Raw genomic sequence first — 19,821 nt, 5'->3', positions numbered from 1 at the left:
CTTCATAATTGAGACTTCCTAAGAAGTGTTGGAGTTGATTTGTGATTTCTTTAGAAAAATTTTCAGCTAACTCTTCAGTCTAATCAATTAGAATAATTAATGTGCTTTGGCATATGTTAAATCCTACAAAGCTAATTTATATTTGTAATAATTTGACTTTTAGGGGCAGTGATAACTAAACCATTGATTTTAATAACAATTTCAAAAATTCTATAATACTTTTGTGTTGAAGATATTTATCCAAGAGTTTTGTAGTTCGTAAAAAGTCTTGGTGTGCCATGTTTTATCTTCTAAGTACTTCTACACATAGAAATATGAACAACATTTGGGAGAGTTGTTGATATAGTTGATTAATTTTTTGTCCAAAAAAATTTTGGATTTCTTTTTTCCTATGATTTAAATCTTTTCAATATAAGAGTTTGACTATATGTTGTTTCTTGCAACAAAAGGCTTTTGGATGATAAAAAATTACTTTTGTTTGTTGAGATTTAGTAATTTAAAATAGTGTTTTGTAATTCTTCATTTATCCTTTTGTACCAAATTAAGAATTTTTTTTTATTGACTTTTAATTTTATAAATTAGCCTTCAGACCAGGCTACTTGTTTGAGGAGATTTTCATCTCTTTCAATTGATTTGTTGTAAAATAATATTGTAACCATTTGTTCTAAATATTGGTGACTAAACCATTTAAATTGTCTAAAAACGTTAATAAAAGTGTACCCAAAATCAGAGTATAATTAATATCTTTGACCATGACAAAAGTGGTTTTGACTCATAAACCTTTTTTACATTTGTGAATTAATTATTTTGTAATTAATTTTGATCATTTTGTTGAAATGCGATTCTCAAGATATTTGGTTGGAATCTTCTCTTACACTGAATTACAAGAGCTATTCCATTGAATAGTTCTAACCCACTTTTGGTCTACATCTAAATAAATTTGTCTAATCAATTGAGCTCACATTAGTTCAATTTGCCATATCAAAACTTTTTGGGGGAATATGAGCAATTGAACTAGACCGAATGAAATGGACAAATCTCTACGTGGAACCTCAATAATTGAATTGGATCAGGTGCGATGAACAAATCTCTCTAGATGATTTTTTTTGAGAAATTAATTGGATCGAACTCGACGAAAAAATCTCACCCGGGGAAAGGGAATATGAGCAATGAATTAGACCAGCACAAATAAAATCTAAACTAGGACATAATCATTGGGCAGGTTGAGTACCTATAGAATCAGAGACAGGGGCAACTTCTCAATCTACCCCCTCCTCTTTTTGTTTTTATTTTTGTTTTATGTTAACCAAGGTGTCTGGGCAGCTTATGCGCACCTCAATCTATCTCCAACAACTGATATTAGGTCTTTGAACGGCATGGTGCCCCTGGTTCCCAATTGAGTGGACTTAGGGCATAAGGGTTGTGGCATCTTCAGGCACCTCGAGGTGAATGAAATCCCTCTTATTCTGAACAAATATTACATCAAACCAAATCAAACCAAACCAAGCCATAGTCATTGCCTATTATTTTGGTATGATTGAGAGCGTTTTAGTTAGATATTCTGAATGGATATATGGAACAAGATCCTCTCCAATTGCGCTAAGCACCCAACGTGCATCCAATAGCGGGGGCCCCTTAATGTGAGATCCAGATCCTCTCTAATCCATGGAGAGAGAGAGATACTCACTGGTCCCTCTCCAGCATGTCTGGGCTGGAGAGGATCTCGTTCCCTGGATGTGTGCACCCGTAGTTTTTGCTTGGGTGCTTCCAGCTATCAAATGCGCACTAGGTAGATGGTGAGGTTCTGAATCCCAAATATGTACACATTTTTGGGAGCAATTTTTTTTTTCAAGTTGGGCCCTTGGTGCTTACGAATTCTTGGTAACACACCACACCCTGTAGTGCAAATCCAAGGACTTTTTTTTTTTCCGGTGGAAAGCAAATCCAAAGACCGGCAACAGCTTAGGCTATGCATTCATACCTTGGACTGCGTGTCTGAAGGCTTTCCAAGCCTTGGATATGCGCTAGACGGTGTAACGCGCTACAGAAGACCCGGAACCGCAGCCGGGAAGGAGAGGCCAATGGGCGTGTGGCGTGGGTGGGGCGTGGGGCTTGGGGCGTGTGGGGAAATGGGGTTGTTGGAATTAAATTAAATGCAGCGTAAATTTGGGAATCATGTTTTCCAAAGCTGTTCCGGAACATACTCGAGAATTCCAATTTACAACACGAAAGAAACCTGAGCCTCTACTCGCATGGCGGGAGAGGATGGCGATTAGCGCGATTCGATAAGAAATTTTGTTTCTTTCCATTGGCTTTTACTCCAATTCTGTCCCTTTATTGCTCTAATTCTCTCCTTTCGAAAATTCTGTAATCCTTTTGTCTTGGTGGTTTGAATCCCTAATTCTCTCAGTCAGGTACGATTTATCATTCTCTTTATACTTATTTGATCTTATTATCATACAATGTTCACCATGGATTTGAGTAATTCCCACTATTCAGAGAATATTAAGATCATATTTCTTTGGGATGTTATAGGGCTCCTTGAAGAAACCATTACGTTTGTTTCTTTTTATTTATTTTCATTATTTTTTTAACATCTCAATAGTTGGATGTATTATTTTAAATATCATCTGGTTGATGATTTTGAATGCTTCTTTGGTATTTGATCCTTAAGATCAGGTAGAATGATGAACTTGGAAGGCGTTTTCTTTTGTTATTATTTTTTGTGGGGTTAAAATCTCTCTCGCCCTCTTCTAGGGCAGCAGCGTCCTGGATTTTTGGTGGGTTCTTTTGTTTTTGTCTCCAAGTATTTTGAAAGGTTTTTCAGGCCACATAGAGCCAGGAACGATTCCGGTCACTGTTAAGGTCACTTCTGACCTACTCCCCCCCCTCTCCCTCCCTCCCTCTCTCTGATATTCTACATTAGACCTATTCTGTTGTTTTTGGTATGTGCATGCGTTTTCCTTGTGTAGAAGATAAGAAGATAACACAGAGATTTTAAGAAGGGTTTGGCTTGATTAGGAGGTTGCCTATCCTCGTCTCCCAAGGAGAAATAATAGGAAATCCAATCTGCCTTCTCATTACGAAAATACGAAATAAATAGGCCCTAGCTGTTACATACATTCTCCCCCCACTTCCCTGTCCGGTTATAACGTCTACCACTACCATTGGTGGTTATAACCACAATTACCCATTAACCCACGACTCTAATAGCTACCAAATTACAACACGACTCACACTAACAATAACAAACCCAATTATTATTACAATTGTAACTAACACCATGCATGCTTGCAATGAGCATGTAAACAGCTCCTTTCCCCTACAGAATGGTCTTGTCCTCAAGACCTAGATCAGCGGATTGAAGTCGCATGGTCTCCCTGTTCTCCCAAGATGGGTCTTCTTCCTCGTCCGTGTTACACCCTTCAATTAAGAACAACTTCTTACGCCGGTAACCGGGTATGAAACGTTCTTTACAATTGTAACAGAGGCGCTTGTCCCTACTCTGTTGCATTTCGTTGGCTGTTAGGCATTTAATAGGCAAGGAGGTAACCTTGCTTGGCTGATCAATTGAGTATGACTCTGTGACATGTCCTTCCTTGGCCTCAAACAACCGTGCTAACCAAATGGCATCAGCGAGAGTTGCTGGTTGTGCAGCTAGGACGTTAGTCTTGATAGTGCCTTGAAGCCTGCTAACAAAGCGGTTGATATGCCAATTTGTTAGAATTTGACCAACCTTAGACAATATTCTTTCAAATTTTGCTTGATGCTCCCATATAGAACCAGTTTGTTGCAATTTGGCCAACTAGCCAAAGAAGTCTTGGAATGGTGTAGGACCAAACAGGGCGTAAAGCTTGTCATGAAGAGCCCTCCATTTCCCGTCTCATCCACTTTGCTTGTACAGTTGGCACCACATTTGTTCATTCCCTTCAAGGTGGAAGGATGCCAATGCAACCATCTCATTGGGCGTCTGATGGAACTCAAAAACCGCTCGACTCGGCATGCCTAGCTCGTCGTATCCTCCTCTCCATTGTATCTTGGAAAATCCAGCTCGACTAGTTTTGGAAGTTAGGCTTGCTAGGAGTTGGTGATATGTGTTAAGAGTGTTGTGCAAAGGGGTTCTCGACATTCCAAAATTTGGGGTTGGGCTTGGGAATTTTCCCCCGTTTCGTCCTCTACTTGGGTTAGGTGATGTGGAAACAACCGTTCAAACATCTCGCCAATCTTTGCCAATAGCTGTTGTTGACGCTCCAGCTTTGACAAGATTTGTTGTTGCCCCTTATTGTGTGAACTTACTTCTCCCTCCAATCGCTCTACATGCTGAACTATTCCCAGGCTCTAGTACCAGGCTGTTATGTGCATGTGTCGCTACCTATTGTTTTAGAAGATAAGAAGACAACACATAGGAGATTTTAGGAAGGGTTTGGTGTAATTAGGAGGTCGCCTATCCTTGTCTCTCAAGGAGAAATAATAGGAAATCCAGTCTACCTTCTCATTACAAAAATACCAAATAAATTGTCTATAGCCATTACATACCTTTTCCCCCCATTTCCTTATCCGGTTACAACACCTACTATTACCATAGGTGGCTACAACCACAATTTCCCATTAACCCACGGCTCTAATAGTTACCCAATTACAACACAACTCACACTAAAAATTACAAACCCAATTACTATTACAACTGTAACCCATCACTAACGCCATGCATGCATGGCATGCAAGCTTGCGATGAGCACGTAACAAATCTTTCCTCTCAAGAATGGATGCGTGAAGTTTTTTGTTTTGCTTTTGAATCCTTCTACTTGTTATTCCCCTGAGTTTTTTTTTGGTTATTGTTGTTAGGCTTTTTGTTGCTACAGTACTTTGAAGTCAATGTATTGTGTGTATTTGGTCATTCTTTTTCTGGAATTCTGTGGCTCGGTTGGATTTGTGTGATATTTTGCTGAAATGCTCTTGTTGGAGTGGCTTTCGGTAATTCTCTCCGATGAATGATTAAGGTTAATTTTGCCTTTACTGTTAGTTGGCTTGTGCAAGAATAGTTTTGCACTGTGGACTGTGTTTCTTCTAGTGAGTATGTAATGTATTAGTGTACTGAATTCATTGATGTGAGGAGATAAGTTGAAAGAGTTGGAAAAATTCAATTTTTTCACTCTATGAATTTGAATCATAGTACCTGAAAGCAAAGATCTCAGCTTTAACCATTTGACTCAAATAGCAAGCTGATTCAATGAATTGCACTTGAGTTGATTTCATTTATAGATTGTTGTTCTGCATTTAGATAGTTTTTTCACTCTGATTTATTGAGGTTTAGGGAATGTGGCCTGAAGCTTTTTGTTACTATTCTGCATTTCCATTTCAGTTATTTGATAAAGGGCTGGGTTGTTCTGAGGATTTAGTTAAGGGGGTGTAGGGATGAAACTGTAGAGGGTTTTCTTCTTTTGTTGGTTTGAGTTGCAGCTTGGAAGAGTTGTGATCCGTCACAGTAGGAGTTTTTTGCTGATGGGCTTATTTTGGGTTGGTTGATTTCTTGCCAACCCATAATGTGTGAGTGGCAGCTCTTGTCCATCTCTTACTTAAATAGACTTATTATCTTATCATGTTTATCTTATCCTTGGTGGACTCTCGGTCTCTTATATTCACCATAATAGTGAGGTACTCCGAAGATTTTATTCTTATTGTTTATTTTCCCTAATAATTAGACCTTTCTAGAACTTCGTGTGAAAATCAAGTCAATATTGCTTTGTTTGCTTTGCTGATGGAAACTGTAGTTCCCTTTTGTAATTGAGTTCTGAGTAGTGATAATGCTTCCACATGTTTGTAACTGGTTAATTTTTGCTATTTTAAGTGATACAAATCCTATTATTAAGATTGTTTAGTTTGAAGGGATCTGAATAGCTGGATTCAAACCTTGAATTATTTAGTTTTTGCTGTTTTACTTCAGTTTATGGCATTGTACATTTTTGCCTTACCATTTGGTTATGTGGATATGTGATTGTCACTTACGGTTGGTCATTGGTGTTGTTTTAGATGGACCCAAGGGGGGGTTCATGGTAGGTCGTGCTGACTGTTTTGGACATTATGTTAGAAGTAAACGAGGGAAATTGGTGGGTTATAGATTCAACTAGCAAGGATAATTGCCGAGTTTAGTGCTAACAGTGGATATAAGAATGAGGTAGGGTTTGAAATTTGGCATGAGTTGAGGTTTAATGTGGGAAATATGTTAACATACCACACTTTCTATTGGTTAAGGTTAGGTTTCAGGATGCTGATTTTTGTATATTGCTGATGTCCATGTGTAGCTAGACTACAAGATAAAATAGAAATTATGCCAACACTCCCGAACATTTTTTTTGGTGCAGATCTGAAGCCCGGTGTGTTTGTTCGCTAGGACAAGTTTTAACCCGAAGAAGTATCGGTATTCTTGTAAAAAGTGTTCATGAGTATTGGTAGATTGTTAATCTAGTAAAAAAATATTTGTGAGTATTGGTAGAGTAATCAATTATTATATGTTCTAGGTCTTAATCTCAGAGAAATTAGGGAAGTCTAGTAGTTTACATCTGGAAACTAGCAACACATAAAGATTAACGTTTTGAAATCTAACCTTAACCTATGGGCTCAGATTACAAAATTTTGCTGTCAAGGGGGCTTGCTAGAAACCTTGTCTACCAGCCTACAGATGGAAGAAAAGAAGAGAGAAACAGGGAAAGATATGAGGGGGGCTCAACAGGGAAAACCGACGAACCCTCAAATCCATTAGGTAGTTAAAACCCTAATTCCAGAGAGGAAGAAGAGCTAAATGGCTGCTTTTGATTAAAAAACTGAAGTATCTTACAAACGAGCCAAAGTGACCTTATATAGTTAGGTTACTTCTAAGGAAGGAAAAAAATGTAAAAAACAAGCAACTAGGGTAAAAATGTAAACATATAGGAAAACCCTAAATTCTGCAACCAAACTTCACGGGCTCCATTGAGGGCCCAAATCGATGAATTGGAAAAATCTTGTGCAGGCCTAGTTGTCTAGACAAATTGGGCCGTTTTTACCTCTAGACCACTGTCTGCCATTTCCGAGTTGGGTTTACGGCTTCCGTGATGCTAGCTGAGTCAGAAGATATGGTTCCAGTAGTATTGTTGAAAATGCTGAAAATTTCGGGAGGATCAGTTAGTATCTTCGGCCAGACCATGTGGTTTTCTGTTGATCCAAACGATCTAAGAACTCCTCTGATACCTCTACATCAATCCCTCCCACTTGTGAAGAACTCGTCCTCGAGTAGTTGAGTTACAGTCTGAATAAAGTGGCACTCTTGGAGGAAAAGTATTCGTACAGGTCCACAACATTGAAAGTCTTTGAGATAGCCATGTCATCGGGCAGGTCCACTACATAGTCATTATCATTAATCTTCTACAGGATGTTATAAGGTCCATACTTCTTAGGTTCTAGCTTGTTGTAAGAGTCTACAGGGAATCATTCCCTCCATAAGAAACCATGACGATGTCTCCCCTTTGGAAGACCTTAGACCGGCGTTGCTGATCAATGGCTGCCTTGCACTTGGCATTAGATGCTTCCAGCCTCTCTCGAACCTCCTTTTGGATAGGCGAACTTGCTTTGCCATTTGTTCTGCAGCCACACTCGAGCCAGGGAGTCTTGGTAGTTGGGTAGATCAAGTGCACGTCATGGAGTCTTTCGATACACAACTGAAAAGGGGGATATCCCAATAGAGCTGTGGATGGCACTATTGAAAGCGAATTGTACTTGGGCACGAGCACTATCCCACTCCTTCGGCTTGTCTCCGCAAATGCTACGAATTAAGTTCCCCACTGTCCTATTCACCACCTCGGTCTGCCCATCAATTTGGGGGTGGGCAGTGCTGCTGTATTTCAAACTGGTTCCGAACATTCTCCATAGGGTGGTCCTAAAAACAGCAAAGAACTTGGGGCCCGTTTGATAACATTTCAAGAAACACGTTTCTCACGTTTCTGTTTCCAGAAACAGCAGAAACAGAGCAAAAAACGTTTGATAAAACTGTTTCGTTTCATTTATTTTCAGAAATAGAAATAGAAATTTATACTTATTTATGGTTCAAGAAACGACCCAGGCGAAACAAGTTCAACTTGTTTCGCCGTTTCTGGAAACGACTTGTGGCCATTTTTTCACTGGTGATTATCGACTTCTAAAAACATGACTTATCAAACACCTTCAATTCCGTTTCTGTTTTTAGAAACGGAAATTTATGTTTCTGCCGTTTCTTGAAACAGAAACGGCAGAAACGTTATCAAACGGGCCCTTGGTGTCATGATCAGAAACAGTGGAGGTGGGTACACCATGTAGTAGGGTGTCAAGTAGTCGGGCCGAGCTGGGTCAGTCTTGGTTGGGCCTAGTTGGGCTTGGCCAATTTCTAGGGCTGCATCATGAGCGCCTGTTTAGCTAAACGGGCTTAGCTAGCACGAGCATGGTACAATTAATAATCGGGCCAGTCGGTCTTGGGCTTTAATCGGGTTGGCATAAACGGGCCTTAATCGGGCCTTGACTGGGCTATAGATTTATTTAACTTCAAACGGGCTTATTTAACTTTAAACGGGCTCTCTTTAAAATTGATCTCTTAAATGTGCTTGAAGAGGAATATCAATAAAATGAGGCAAAGATTGGCATAACAAAGAAAGACGCCACAATTAAAATGGATTAAGCCAAAGATGAGCAAAGCAACTAAGTTACTAAGGTACTCGGTCTTTAACCCACGAAACTTAAATCAATTAAACTATGCCTACACAACCTTAGCTTAACAAGTTCAAATCAATTAAACTATGCATAAAAAAGATGAATGTTTAGATAACAATCACCACCATTTCAACTATACATTTCACATTGCCTTAGCACCAAATACAAATAGTATTAAAAAAATAAAAAATACAAGTAGTATTAAAGGGTCGGGCTAGATCGGGCTTAAAGGAGTCGGTTCAAATCGGGTTTGCAAATGTGTCGGGCGGGCCTCGCCGAGCTAGGTGGTTGCACCATATACTACCTATTTATAAATGTATCAGGCTTAAGCCCGACACGTTTATTAATCCGGCAGGTCTAGGTCGGGGCCATAAACGTGTCGGGCTCGATCAGGCCTGTCGATGCGGGCCTGGAATTGACACCCCTACCATGTAGTCTCACAATCTCCTAGAAGAATAGCTTAGCCACATGAACTGCATCTGATGTCTTCCGACACAGGATGAAGTGTACTATTTTGGAGAATCGATCCACCACCACGAACATAATCAACACCTCGGTGGTTCCTTGGCAACCCCGGTACAAAATCCATACTTAGGTCCTCCCCCAAATATCCTTCGGCATCGGCAGTGGCATGTATAACCCCGTGTTTTGACCCTGACCCTGACCCTGACCCTGACCCTGACCTTGACCCTGACCCAGATTGGGCAACTTCTCATGATGGCTGCAACATCCTTCTATTGTTGGGGCCAATAGTACCTTTCTTTGATACTTGCTATAGTTTTGTCACACCCCAATTGTCCACTAAGCCCACCAGCATGTAGGTCTCGAATCACCTTCTCTTGTAAGGAGATCCGTGGGATGCAGAGCTGGTTTTAATGTAGGAGTAGATTATAAGAAACTAACCCCCACAAATATAACCCCAAACAAGAAGAGAAATACTAAAAGGTAACAACCTAGAATTATCCCCACAATATGCAAGTAATACAATACTCAAAAACCAGAAAAGAGCTAAGACAATAGGAGAGAGAAAATGACCTGCGCAGGGTCCAAGAGAGGGACCTGCGGCTGGCTGGGTAGAGCTCAGATGGAGCTCTACTTCTGGTCGAGTGTAGGTCCCAATGAGAGGAGCAAAACCTCCAAATTTGGGCAGATTCTGACGGCTGGTTTGTGAGATGCTTTAGTTCTTGATTTCAGTTCTAGGAGAGAGAAAAATCAAGAATCGCAGGATCCAGCAGTGAGCAGCTTCAGATGGTCTTCCAACAGGGATCGAGTGGTCCTCTGGGAGGATAGAACAGATCCTCAAAAACTCCTTCAGATCAGACCACGGATATGTGCAATAAGGGAGATCTCTTGATGATCAATATTAGCAGTACAGGTTTGATTTCTTCTTGTATTTTGTTGGCAATAAACAGTGGACAGAATTAAAGATTGGATGCAGAAATAAAAGAGAAACAAAGGGAAAGTGGGAGAGGAGTGGCTGTCTAGGCCCGGGCTTCTCACCCACAACTATCCCGGCTGTTCTAACAATTGGCTGCAAATACTCTTTATTCAAATCTGAGAAATAAGTGTACATAAGCTATTCTATTTAAAGAGGGCAGAATTACAACCATAATAGGTCTAGGAGCTAATAGGAGTTAGTTTCCAACTAGGACTAACCACTCCTATTGCAAGTTGCAACTAGGATTAGAAATAGACTTAAGAGTAGAACTAGGGCTGATAGGCCTTAATAGGACTTACAATCAATGGCCCAAAATAACATAAAGACATTAAAAATAGTACTTAAGTAAAAATCCCAATTCGATGGGCCCAATGGGCCCATCCTTTATTACCCTAAATAGGCCTCAATTAAAAGGCCGATTGTAGTCCCTTTGGGTTGGGCTTCCTCCTGCGATAGCCCTGCCCATTGTTTGAGTTTAAAAAGTAGCCGCAAGCGTACGGATTACTGTAGCTAACGGGTCGAATACAAGGAGATCAGCCAATTTATTTTTGGATTCTTTTAGTAACGCGTAAGTGAACTAATTAATTATGGTGATCAACTTCTAACTACTGCACTAACACAAATGCATCTAAAAAACGTCCTAACCAATGCATCTAGGAATTTAAATACTCAAACCACGCAGATAAAAAGTAACTAACTGAAACTAAAAGTGCTGAAATAAAAGGCAATAAAGTAAAGGGCTGAAATAAAGTAAAGTAATAAGTAACTAACTGAAAGAAAAAGTGCTGAAATCAAAGTGCTGAAATTAAAAGGGAAGAAAGCTAGAGAAAGGCACACAAGTAGGTTTCTCTGCTTAGCCTGAGGGATGCACCGCAAATAATGTAAGCTTCCCTACTTGACTAATGAGTAACTATTACAAGGGCTCTTCTACTTAGCTTAAGGGGAAGGGATGACTGAAAATAAATAACTGAAAGTAAATAATTAGAATAAAAGGATGGTTCTATGGCTAGGAAGGGCAGAGCCAACGCATCGGCTAGCTATGAACCGTGGGGAAAAGGGAGAACAATAAAGCAAAACTGAAATTAAAAACCTAAATTAAGAATGAATGGGTAGCAAGAAGGGGGAATGAGAGGGGGGTGAGAGGACTTATGATGAAGCCTACCTACCTTACTTCAATCCTTGAACTTGAAAACTTGGCTGAAATTTGAAATACTACCAGCCCTAAAAACCAGATCTTGAATAAACCAAATCTGAAATTACTAGGACTAGAGAAGACAAATCTGAACTTGAAAAGAGAAGCTCCACACTTGGTTCTTGTCACTTGGAACTAAGCCTAGAACTAGAATTCAAAATTACAATTGAATACAATAAACCATAAATATGAAAGAAAACTTGCATTCATTAATTAGAACTCCATTACAAAAGTGTTTAACCAAAAAGTAAGAACTAAAGAGAGACTAGACCTAGAGAAGAGAACTAGAGAAAGAGATAAAACCCTAAAATAGAAGTGCGCCCAAGGAGAGAAAAAGAGAGCAAAAAATAAAAACTAGCCGTCCTCTCCCCTTGAACGTTTTTTATTTATAGAGAAATAGGGAGAGAGACCAATGATTAGGGTTTGGGGTGCCTGCAATTGTGAGGTGGAGAAGAGAGAAGGGAGAAAGGGAGAGAATCGTAGGAGAGAGAGTATAGCCCACGATTTTCCTATTTTTTTCTATTTTTTTCCTTATTTCCTATTTTCTCTCTCTTCTTCATTTTGGCGGCTCTCTTGCTTTGAACGATTCTTCTTTGCTTTGAATTAATTAGGGCAATCTTCTAATTGAGTTGGAAATTTCGTCCATGCCTCTTGTGCTTTAAGTGATGAGTAGGAGAGAGAAAATCTTTACAAAATCTAAAAAAAAAAGAGAATCGCCCAAGGTGGAGGAGAGAGAGAGAGAGTGTAGCGTCCAAGTGTGTGGGGTCCCTCCTTGTTAGCATCTGGAATATTCCCCTGGGACAATTGCAGACGGGCTGGGCCTGCTTCTCGGTTCTGTTTTGGTCCATTATTCTTTTTCTGACCCGAAAAGAATAATCAATTGTACGGTTGTCCAAACGAATGTGTACTTTTAATGCAACACATCCATCTTGTTTAGAATTTCGTCCTCTTTGCAGTCATGAAAAGAAACATGACCTCTTTACGTGTAAAAATAGAGATATGGCGCTCGATAGTCCTTAAGGCCTTTAAAATACAGAACCTGCAAAAAGAGAGTAAAACCCAAGGTAGCTCTATTCTAAGTATGTAAAAATGCATGCTTTACTACCTAGATTTTACACATAAATGTGCTTATCACCCATAATAAGGATCTACATCAGGTTTCCTTAAATAGATAGCCTTTTAACACATTAAAGTCTTGTAGGCTACTTCTGCAAGTATTTCTCCCAATTCTCAATGAAGTTTTCATCGGCCTTATATAGATCCTTCATGGATTCGAATCTAACAACCTCGGTGCTTAATGTGACCAGGAGAGTAGCTCTCCTACTCGGCCTACTCGGAGCATCTACAACCTTGTTGGTGGCACCCGATTTATGCTTAATCACATAAGAAAATTGCTTCAGAAAAGTTGCCCACCTAGCATGCATTTTTTTGACGTGTTTCTACCCCTTGAAATACTTAAGGGATTGATGATCAGAATGTTGAACTCCTGAGGGAGTATATAACTCTCCCAAGTTTTTAAGGCATGGAACACCCCATACAACTCTTGCTTATATGTTGACCACTTCTATCTAGCTTCATTTAACTTCTCACTAAGGAATGCTATTGGCTGACGCTCTTGGGATAGAACAACACCAAGCATCGCACTCTAGCTCGAACACCTTATCAAATTTAGGCATAGCAAGGACTGGCGCAGTTGTCAGCTTCTCCTTAATCAAGACAAAACTCTGGGCGGCTTCATTAGTCCAGTGAAACCTCCCTTTCCTCATGCAGTCAGTTATTGGGGTCCTATGCTATTGAAGTTCCAACTAAATTGATGGCAGAAGGTTGTTGCTAATCCATGGAAACTACGAACTTCGGTGACAGTAGTTGGGATTGGCGACTCTCTGATAGCATGCACCTTCTCATCATCAACATGAATTCTTTCGGCACTAACTACAAATCCCAAGAATATCAGATGATCTGTCATGAAGCTGCACTTCTTCAGGTTGATGTATAACTTATTATCCCGCAACACAGTCAATATTTGTCTCAAATGATTCAAGTGTTCTTCCTTAGTGCCACTATAGATCAAGATATTGTGGTAGATATCATGCTAACACAGACGAACCGTTGAATCCACAAGGTAGTTAAAACCCTATTTCCAAAGAGGAAGCAGAGCAAAATGGCTGCTTTTGATCAAAAAACTAAAGTGTCTTACAAACGAGCCAAAGTGAACTTATATATTTAGGTCACTTCTAAGGAAGGGAAAAAATGTAAAACTAAGCAATTAGGGTAAAAACGTAAACATAATAGAAAATTGGGAAAACCCTAAATTTGCGACCAAACTTCACGGGCTTCTTTGAGGGCCTAAACGGATGAATTGGAAAAATCTTGTGCGGGCCTAGTTGTCCAGATGAATTGGGCCATTTTTGCCTCTAGAGCGCTGCCTACCATTTCCGAATTGGGGTTACGGTTCCTGTGACGCTAGCCGAGTCAAAAGATGTGGTTCCAACAGTATTGCTGAAAATGTTGAAAATTCCGGGATGATCAGTCAATATCTTCGGTCGGATCATGTGGTCTTCTGCCGATCCAAACGATCTAGGAACTCCTCTGAGACCTCCTCTACATCAAGAGGACTGTGGTAACCTCTAGAAGAAAGGAAAATGAAAAGTCACCAATAAAAGACCCACACATGGCTGTGGTCACCTTGTACATCAAGGAAAATAAATAATAGAGGGTAAATCTAAACTAGAAACTAAGTCCCCTACGCAAGGAATAAAACTTTCCTGAAAAGTAGCACCAATAAAAGCTGTCAAATTCTCTATATTCTTCTCTATGTATTGGCCATGGGGTCCACTTGAATTCTTGAAAATTCTTCCTACAAATCAGCTCGATTTACCTTGAAAAGAAAACCTCCATGCTAGTAATATTGGCCTTCAATCTCGTCCTCATCCATCTGGCTTATGGAACCCACAAATCTAATAAGAACCATCTCTTAGTCTTTACCACAAGGAAGGAAGTAGTCCAGTCGTGATTACTTTCCATCATGTGTGCTGGCTTGGACTCCAAAAGATATGGAGTCTTCTAACTTAAAAGTCACATTCCAGCAACAATTCTTCACGCAAATCTCTAGCTGTAACCCGCGACATCTGCTGAAATATCTCCCTTAATCTGCTGTCTGATAGACTGTTGCTTGATGGATAATCGGGCAGAGAACTGGCTAGAATTTTGGGACAAAAAACATACCCATGTCGTGGGCCCAAAATACTGGTTCAATGGGGGGAAAACAAACCTGGACAGATTATGGTTGATTGATCTACATCAGATATTCTTGTCCCATGTTATTCACAGGACCATACTCTTGGTACAATATCCCAAAACATGTTATTTTTGGCCAAGAGCAAGTTCCCGGAATTTGTTATTGCGAAGAGTTCCCCCCTCCCCCCTCCCCCCTTCTAATTATGCAGTTGAGTTTCTAGAATTTTCACTGACAGCCATTTTTTTGTAGTTCAATTACTTTGTGTTAGAATATGCTCATGCAGAATTCGTGTTGGGTCCTTTTTTTTTTCCTTCTTTTTTCCTTGAGAAATAACATCTTTGTTTTCTTCTGAATTTTTGATGGATTGGTTCAGTTTCTTGGTGTTGATTGAGGTTTTTAGCATTTGATGTTGAGAATTGGACAGAAATTATTGCATGTTTTGGGTTGATCTTTTCTGAGTTTTCTTTAGTCTGGTTTGTGCCCCCCTTTCTTGGGGAATGTGATATCTGAAATCTCTGTGAAGTAGTTTTTGGTAATTGGTATTTCCTTTTGTGTAAAGACAGTGGATCCTTTGTGTCCAATATCTGAAATGGCCGTAGAGTCTTTCTGTTTATTTAAGTTGATTATTTGGAACTAAAACATTTAGGGTTACTGTTGTGTGCTTGATGTGAAGACAAATATCTATGAGTCAAAGGCTCTGTAGTGAAGATGCAATATCCAACTTTAGTCAGCTTTGATCATAGCTTGCCGCCAGGAATCTTTGGGAGTCGAGTGGACTTGGGGACTCATGTAATTAACAAGTCTGTATGTTTATAAATATAGTACCGCTATTGTACCGGTTTTGTACAATCCAATGGGCTGTCACAATGGTACTGTTTTGTGCTTTAAATACTTGGAACGGGATCAGGTATGAGGTTTGTGTGTGCTTGCTTGCATTTTATTCAGGATTATAAATTGTTTATTGGTCCATTCTCATCCTAGGCAAAGTCCATCTTGTTGTGATAGGAATGAATAGGAACAAATGAGCTTTAGCTAATGTAATAAAGATACCAATTGTCGTTCCAAAGACCCCGCCTGCCTTATTTATTTTGAAAAGCTCAGGAATAGAAATTAAATTTGACACGACAATTGCAAACAATTTAACTGGAAATGGTTTTAAAGGAATTTGATTCCAATATCACTGATGTTTGAGTCACCTCAGCTTCAGTTTTTAGAAAAAGGGTTTTCATCCGGCTTGCTCTACTTCCTCAGCTTGGGAGTCATTGGAATTATCTGAGTTGGATAGTCATTTGGAGTCAACATATTTACTTGATTCCTAATGTTTGTGAGCCGAGTCAACTCGCTTGAGTTGCCGAGTTGACAAGTGATGATCTATATTACTTTTTCTCAAGTCTTAAGTGGTGTGACTAAACCTTAGCAACCAGAACCTGTGAAGAAGAATAAGAGAACTCTGAGAGAGATCTAAACCCGCAATAGGTTCATGGTCTGCCAATGAACTATTATAACAAGCAAAATTAGAGTCAGACTCTGAGTAGGTTACACACAACTTAGTGTAACTAGATTCCAACTAGGAAAACTAAAGGAGACCAAACATATCACAATAGGGACACTCCACTGTCGTGACTAATAACAGTGCATATCTTAACAAGTGGGAATGTCTTTGCTTGATTTAGAATAGCTAGGGAGAAGCCATAAATTAAAATTAATGACCTATGAGCAAGGATTAAAGTATCCGTATCGGTCGACCAAAATTAAGATACGTATCAGAAGGTATCGTATCGTATTGAAGATACACTGAGATACGCTAAAGATGCACACAAATCGATAGAAAACACTTTTTTATACACTTGCATAAAAAAATTATTAAAAAAATCTATTGATAACATGTATTATGCATAAACATTAAATTGAGGGTATCGCACTACAAATTCAAGGTTTGTAGTTGTCCCATAAATGTAAAATCCTTGTTCTCAACCTTGATTTCCACTTTAGTTAAGAGAGAAATATGGCTGGCAGCAACTTTGGAACAAAACCCTCTCAAAAAATCGTGTTTTTCTGAAAAATGATCAATCTTGGCCATTATATGACCGTAGGGCACTGTATCGGTACGTATTGTACCATATCGGTGCATATTGATCATACCATATCGGTATGTATTGGTCGATACATACTGATACATACCGAAACGTACATTTCACCTCGATTTTATATTTTTCATAGTATCGGTGCGTATCGTATCGTATCGGTGTGTATTGGTACTTATCGGTATGTATCTTAGGATACATATCGATACGAAAGGATTTTAAAAATTTCATGTATCGTATCAGTAAGGGCCGATACAGATACGTATCGACTGATACTGTACGGTACGTACTAATACTTAAAACCATGCCTATGAGATTTACTGGTAAGGTTTTCTTGGGATGTGGGTTGTGGGATTAACAATTTAGTACGACTTTCAGAAGAAACTTTTTTTCAAATTAATGAATGGTGTTCTTTGAGATTTTGGGTTAAATTCCCAAAAGTTAGGTTGCATTATGGCTGACATTGAGTCGGAACATAAATGTCAATATTTTGGATTAAATTCCCAAAGAGCTAGATTGTATAATGGTTGATCAATAGGGACCAAGGGTTTCAGGTGATGCATCAAATATAAACAATAAACAGAAACACTCACAAATCTGAATTAAGGTTAATACTGAAAACTTGAATTTTTGAGGTGAGGCTGGGAGAACAGAAGTGATATTTAGATGAATCTAACCTTCATTCCCATTCGAGAGTTGTACTTGTATGGAGTCAGTACCACCAAAGATCATGTCCTGAGGGAAGATGCCCTCTATTCTGTAAATGAGCTATACATTTTCCTTTTCTTCTATGCATGTGAACATGGACTTCACTGCATCAAATTGCATACCTATTTGGTCATCTTATGTTGATGGAGATTCCGCAATGCCTATTAGCCGTACAATGCCAAATTCCTGCTTTCGTCGGTCGAAGGAAATATTCTTGATAATGTTTTTGTAAACTACCTCTTTTGAATTCTCGTGATGTTTCAACTTTCAAGGACTGGACTGAACTAAAGTGCATTCATCAATGGTTATTAAGATCTTTGTTGGACATGATCTTCTGATTTATTTAATGTTCCTTTCTGTTTCTTACACAACCGTGATGCATTCAATTTTTCCCACTCATAATTTTTTTTCAATGTAGCTAGGTCATTACTCTTATGGAAATATGTTTTTTCTTTTTGTAATTCTTTCATATTTGGATTTTTATTTTGTGCAATGCCCTGTATTTGTATTCTTTGTCTCTGTTCGTGGTTATTGCGTACGTTAAAAGGAATAAACTTCTACTTTCCCTAATAAGGTGTTATATAGAATTTGTTTGTTTGAGAGGAATGCTTGGTCTGTCAATGTGGCTGCTCCACTTATTTATAAGTGACATACAGGTGCAAGTACTATAATGCCCCTATGAACAGGTTTACCCTTATATTACCCATATTAAACCCATGGTACAACAAAATTAATGAATTTCTTGTAATTGGCCTGTTGCAAAGATGCTCTTTATTGAATTATTTATTTCTCCTTGCAGCTTAATCTGGTCTATAAAAGGGCCCATGGAGTTCTTTAAAGCTTTAAGTGAAGAGGCACCATTGAATGAGCAATGCTTTGATATTCCTGATATTCAGAGATGCCCATTCCTGCGAAACATTAGTGAATCTACAAGTTTTTCCTTCTCCTCATCGAGTTTCCCCTTTCCTGTGAGTGTCATCATGCTGAATTCTGTCTTGGATTTTTATATTCTATGGTTTTGTTTGTGTAATCATGAAAAATCAAGGTTGGAACATTGAGGTTGCTGTTTCCAAGTAACACCTTGTATCCATTTGCTTTTCTTCAGAGACGGAGAGCCAAAGGTCCAATTTTTGAAGATGGTCCTAACTTTGATATGGCATTTAGGCTTTTTCATGGGAAAGAAGGTGTAGTCCCACTCTCTGGGAGGTCATATTCTCATTCCAAGAATATGGAGATGGATCCTGAGCTTGCACCCCAGTTTAATCCCTTAGCAGCCAAAGCAGCGACTATCAGTCTCTCAGCATTTGGGCCTGGAGGGCCATTCAGCTTTGATTTCTTTTCTGAGAAATGGAAGAACCAGAAAAGGAAATCCAAATCATCCGACAAGGGGAAACCTGCTTCGGAAGCACAGGTAGATTAATTTTATCCATTAAATGGTATGAAGTATTGCTCAGTTCTGTATTGAGACAACAGCGACTTCTACTGAGCCTTCTGACCGACACATTGATTTGGTCATTCAGGGCAGTGACTCAAAGCATGAATCACTGGGCAATGAATGGCTCGAGACTGGAAACTGCCCAATTGCCAAGTCTTACAGAGCTGTGAGCCGTGTTCTACCAATTGTTGCAAAAGCTCTTCAACCTCCTCCAGGCATGAAATATAGGTGCCCACCTGCAGTGGTTGCAGCCCGAGTTGCCTTGGCCCGTACAGCTCTTGCAAAGACCCTCCGTCCCCAGGCTTTACCAACAAAGATACTTGTGATTGGTGTATTGGGCATGGCAGCTAATGTACCACTTGGTATATGGAGGGAACACACCCGTAAATTCTCGCCGTCATGGTTTGTGGCAGTGCATGCGGCTGTGCCATTCATAGCCATGCTTAGGAAGTCCATTCTAATGCCCAAGACAGCCATGGCTTTTACTGTTGCAGCCTCGGTCCTAGGTCAGGTTATAGGTTCCAGAGCTGAACGAATCCGCCTGAAGAAAATAGCTGAGAGGAAAGAGTTGGAAGCAGGAGCAGAAACTAAAGGTGCCATTTGTGAGCCTAGTCCAGGTGAGGTAGGTGAGCTCACTGCTGGACGTTGTGGTGGGAAGAAAATTATGTCGGACCCTCTTCTATTTAAGCCAGCTGGTATTTCCCCAGCTAATGTTTGTTTTTAATTTTGACTGCTCTGATTGGTTGTATTCATTTGGAAGACTAAATTTCAAAATATAGGAGGGAAGAAGGGAAAAAGAGAGAAAACGACATTGTTCTTGCACATAATGATATCTGATTATCGTTTCACCTATTTTATTTCTTCTTGTAAAACATGAATCAGACTTTGATGTTATAATTGTATTGCTATTGTACAACTTGACAATCGACTGGTTTGAGAGTTGACCTGCATTTTGATGACTTGGTGATGAGCTAATGAATGAGTTAAATTTTTCAGGTTGCATCTCAAAAC

The 19,821-nt window shown here is 39.4% G+C and overlaps 1 protein-coding gene across 2 annotated transcripts; it reads left to right on the top strand.

Annotated features, from left to right (window-relative positions):
* The first annotated feature begins 2,199 nt into the window (after window positions 1-2,199).
* Window positions 2,200-19,821, top strand: LOC122070650. 2 transcript variants are annotated; one of them, XM_042634839.1, is made up of 4 exons: window positions 2,200-2,414; window positions 18,175-18,343; window positions 18,481-18,786; window positions 18,896-19,821. In XM_042634839.1, exons 2-4 carry the CDS (start codon window positions 18,200-18,202, stop codon window positions 19,532-19,534), a joined length of 1,089 nt encoding a protein of 362 aa, XP_042490773.1. In that variant the 5' UTR covers window positions 2,200-2,414; window positions 18,175-18,199; the 3' UTR covers window positions 19,535-19,821. The 2 variants fall into 2 exon arrangements, with proteins under 2 accessions (XP_042490773.1, XP_042490775.1); XM_042634841.1 differs by lacking the exon at window positions 2,200-2,414 and adding an exon at window positions 2,778-2,865.

The sequence above is a fragment of the Macadamia integrifolia genome, unplaced genomic scaffold, assembly GCF_013358625.1.
Source record: "Macadamia integrifolia cultivar HAES 741 unplaced genomic scaffold, SCU_Mint_v3 scaffold960, whole genome shotgun sequence".
Taxonomy (NCBI): Eukaryota; Viridiplantae; Streptophyta; class Magnoliopsida; order Proteales; family Proteaceae; genus Macadamia; species Macadamia integrifolia.
The sequence above is the reverse complement of the archived record's forward strand: the minus strand, read 5'-3'. Positions and strand labels throughout refer to the sequence as shown.

Coding starts and splice junctions, on each gene's coding strand:
- LOC122070650 (XM_042634839.1), top strand. CDS start 18,200: ATGGAGTTCTTTAAAGCTTTAAGTGAAGAGGCACCATTGAATGAGCAA. Junction 18,344..18,480: donor CATCGAGTTTCCCCTTTCCT/GTGAGTGTCATC, acceptor GCTTTTCTTCAG/AGACGGAGAGCCAAAGGTCC. Junction 18,787..18,895: donor AACCTGCTTCGGAAGCACAG/GTAGATTAATTT, acceptor TTGGTCATTCAG/GGCAGTGACTCAAAGCATGA.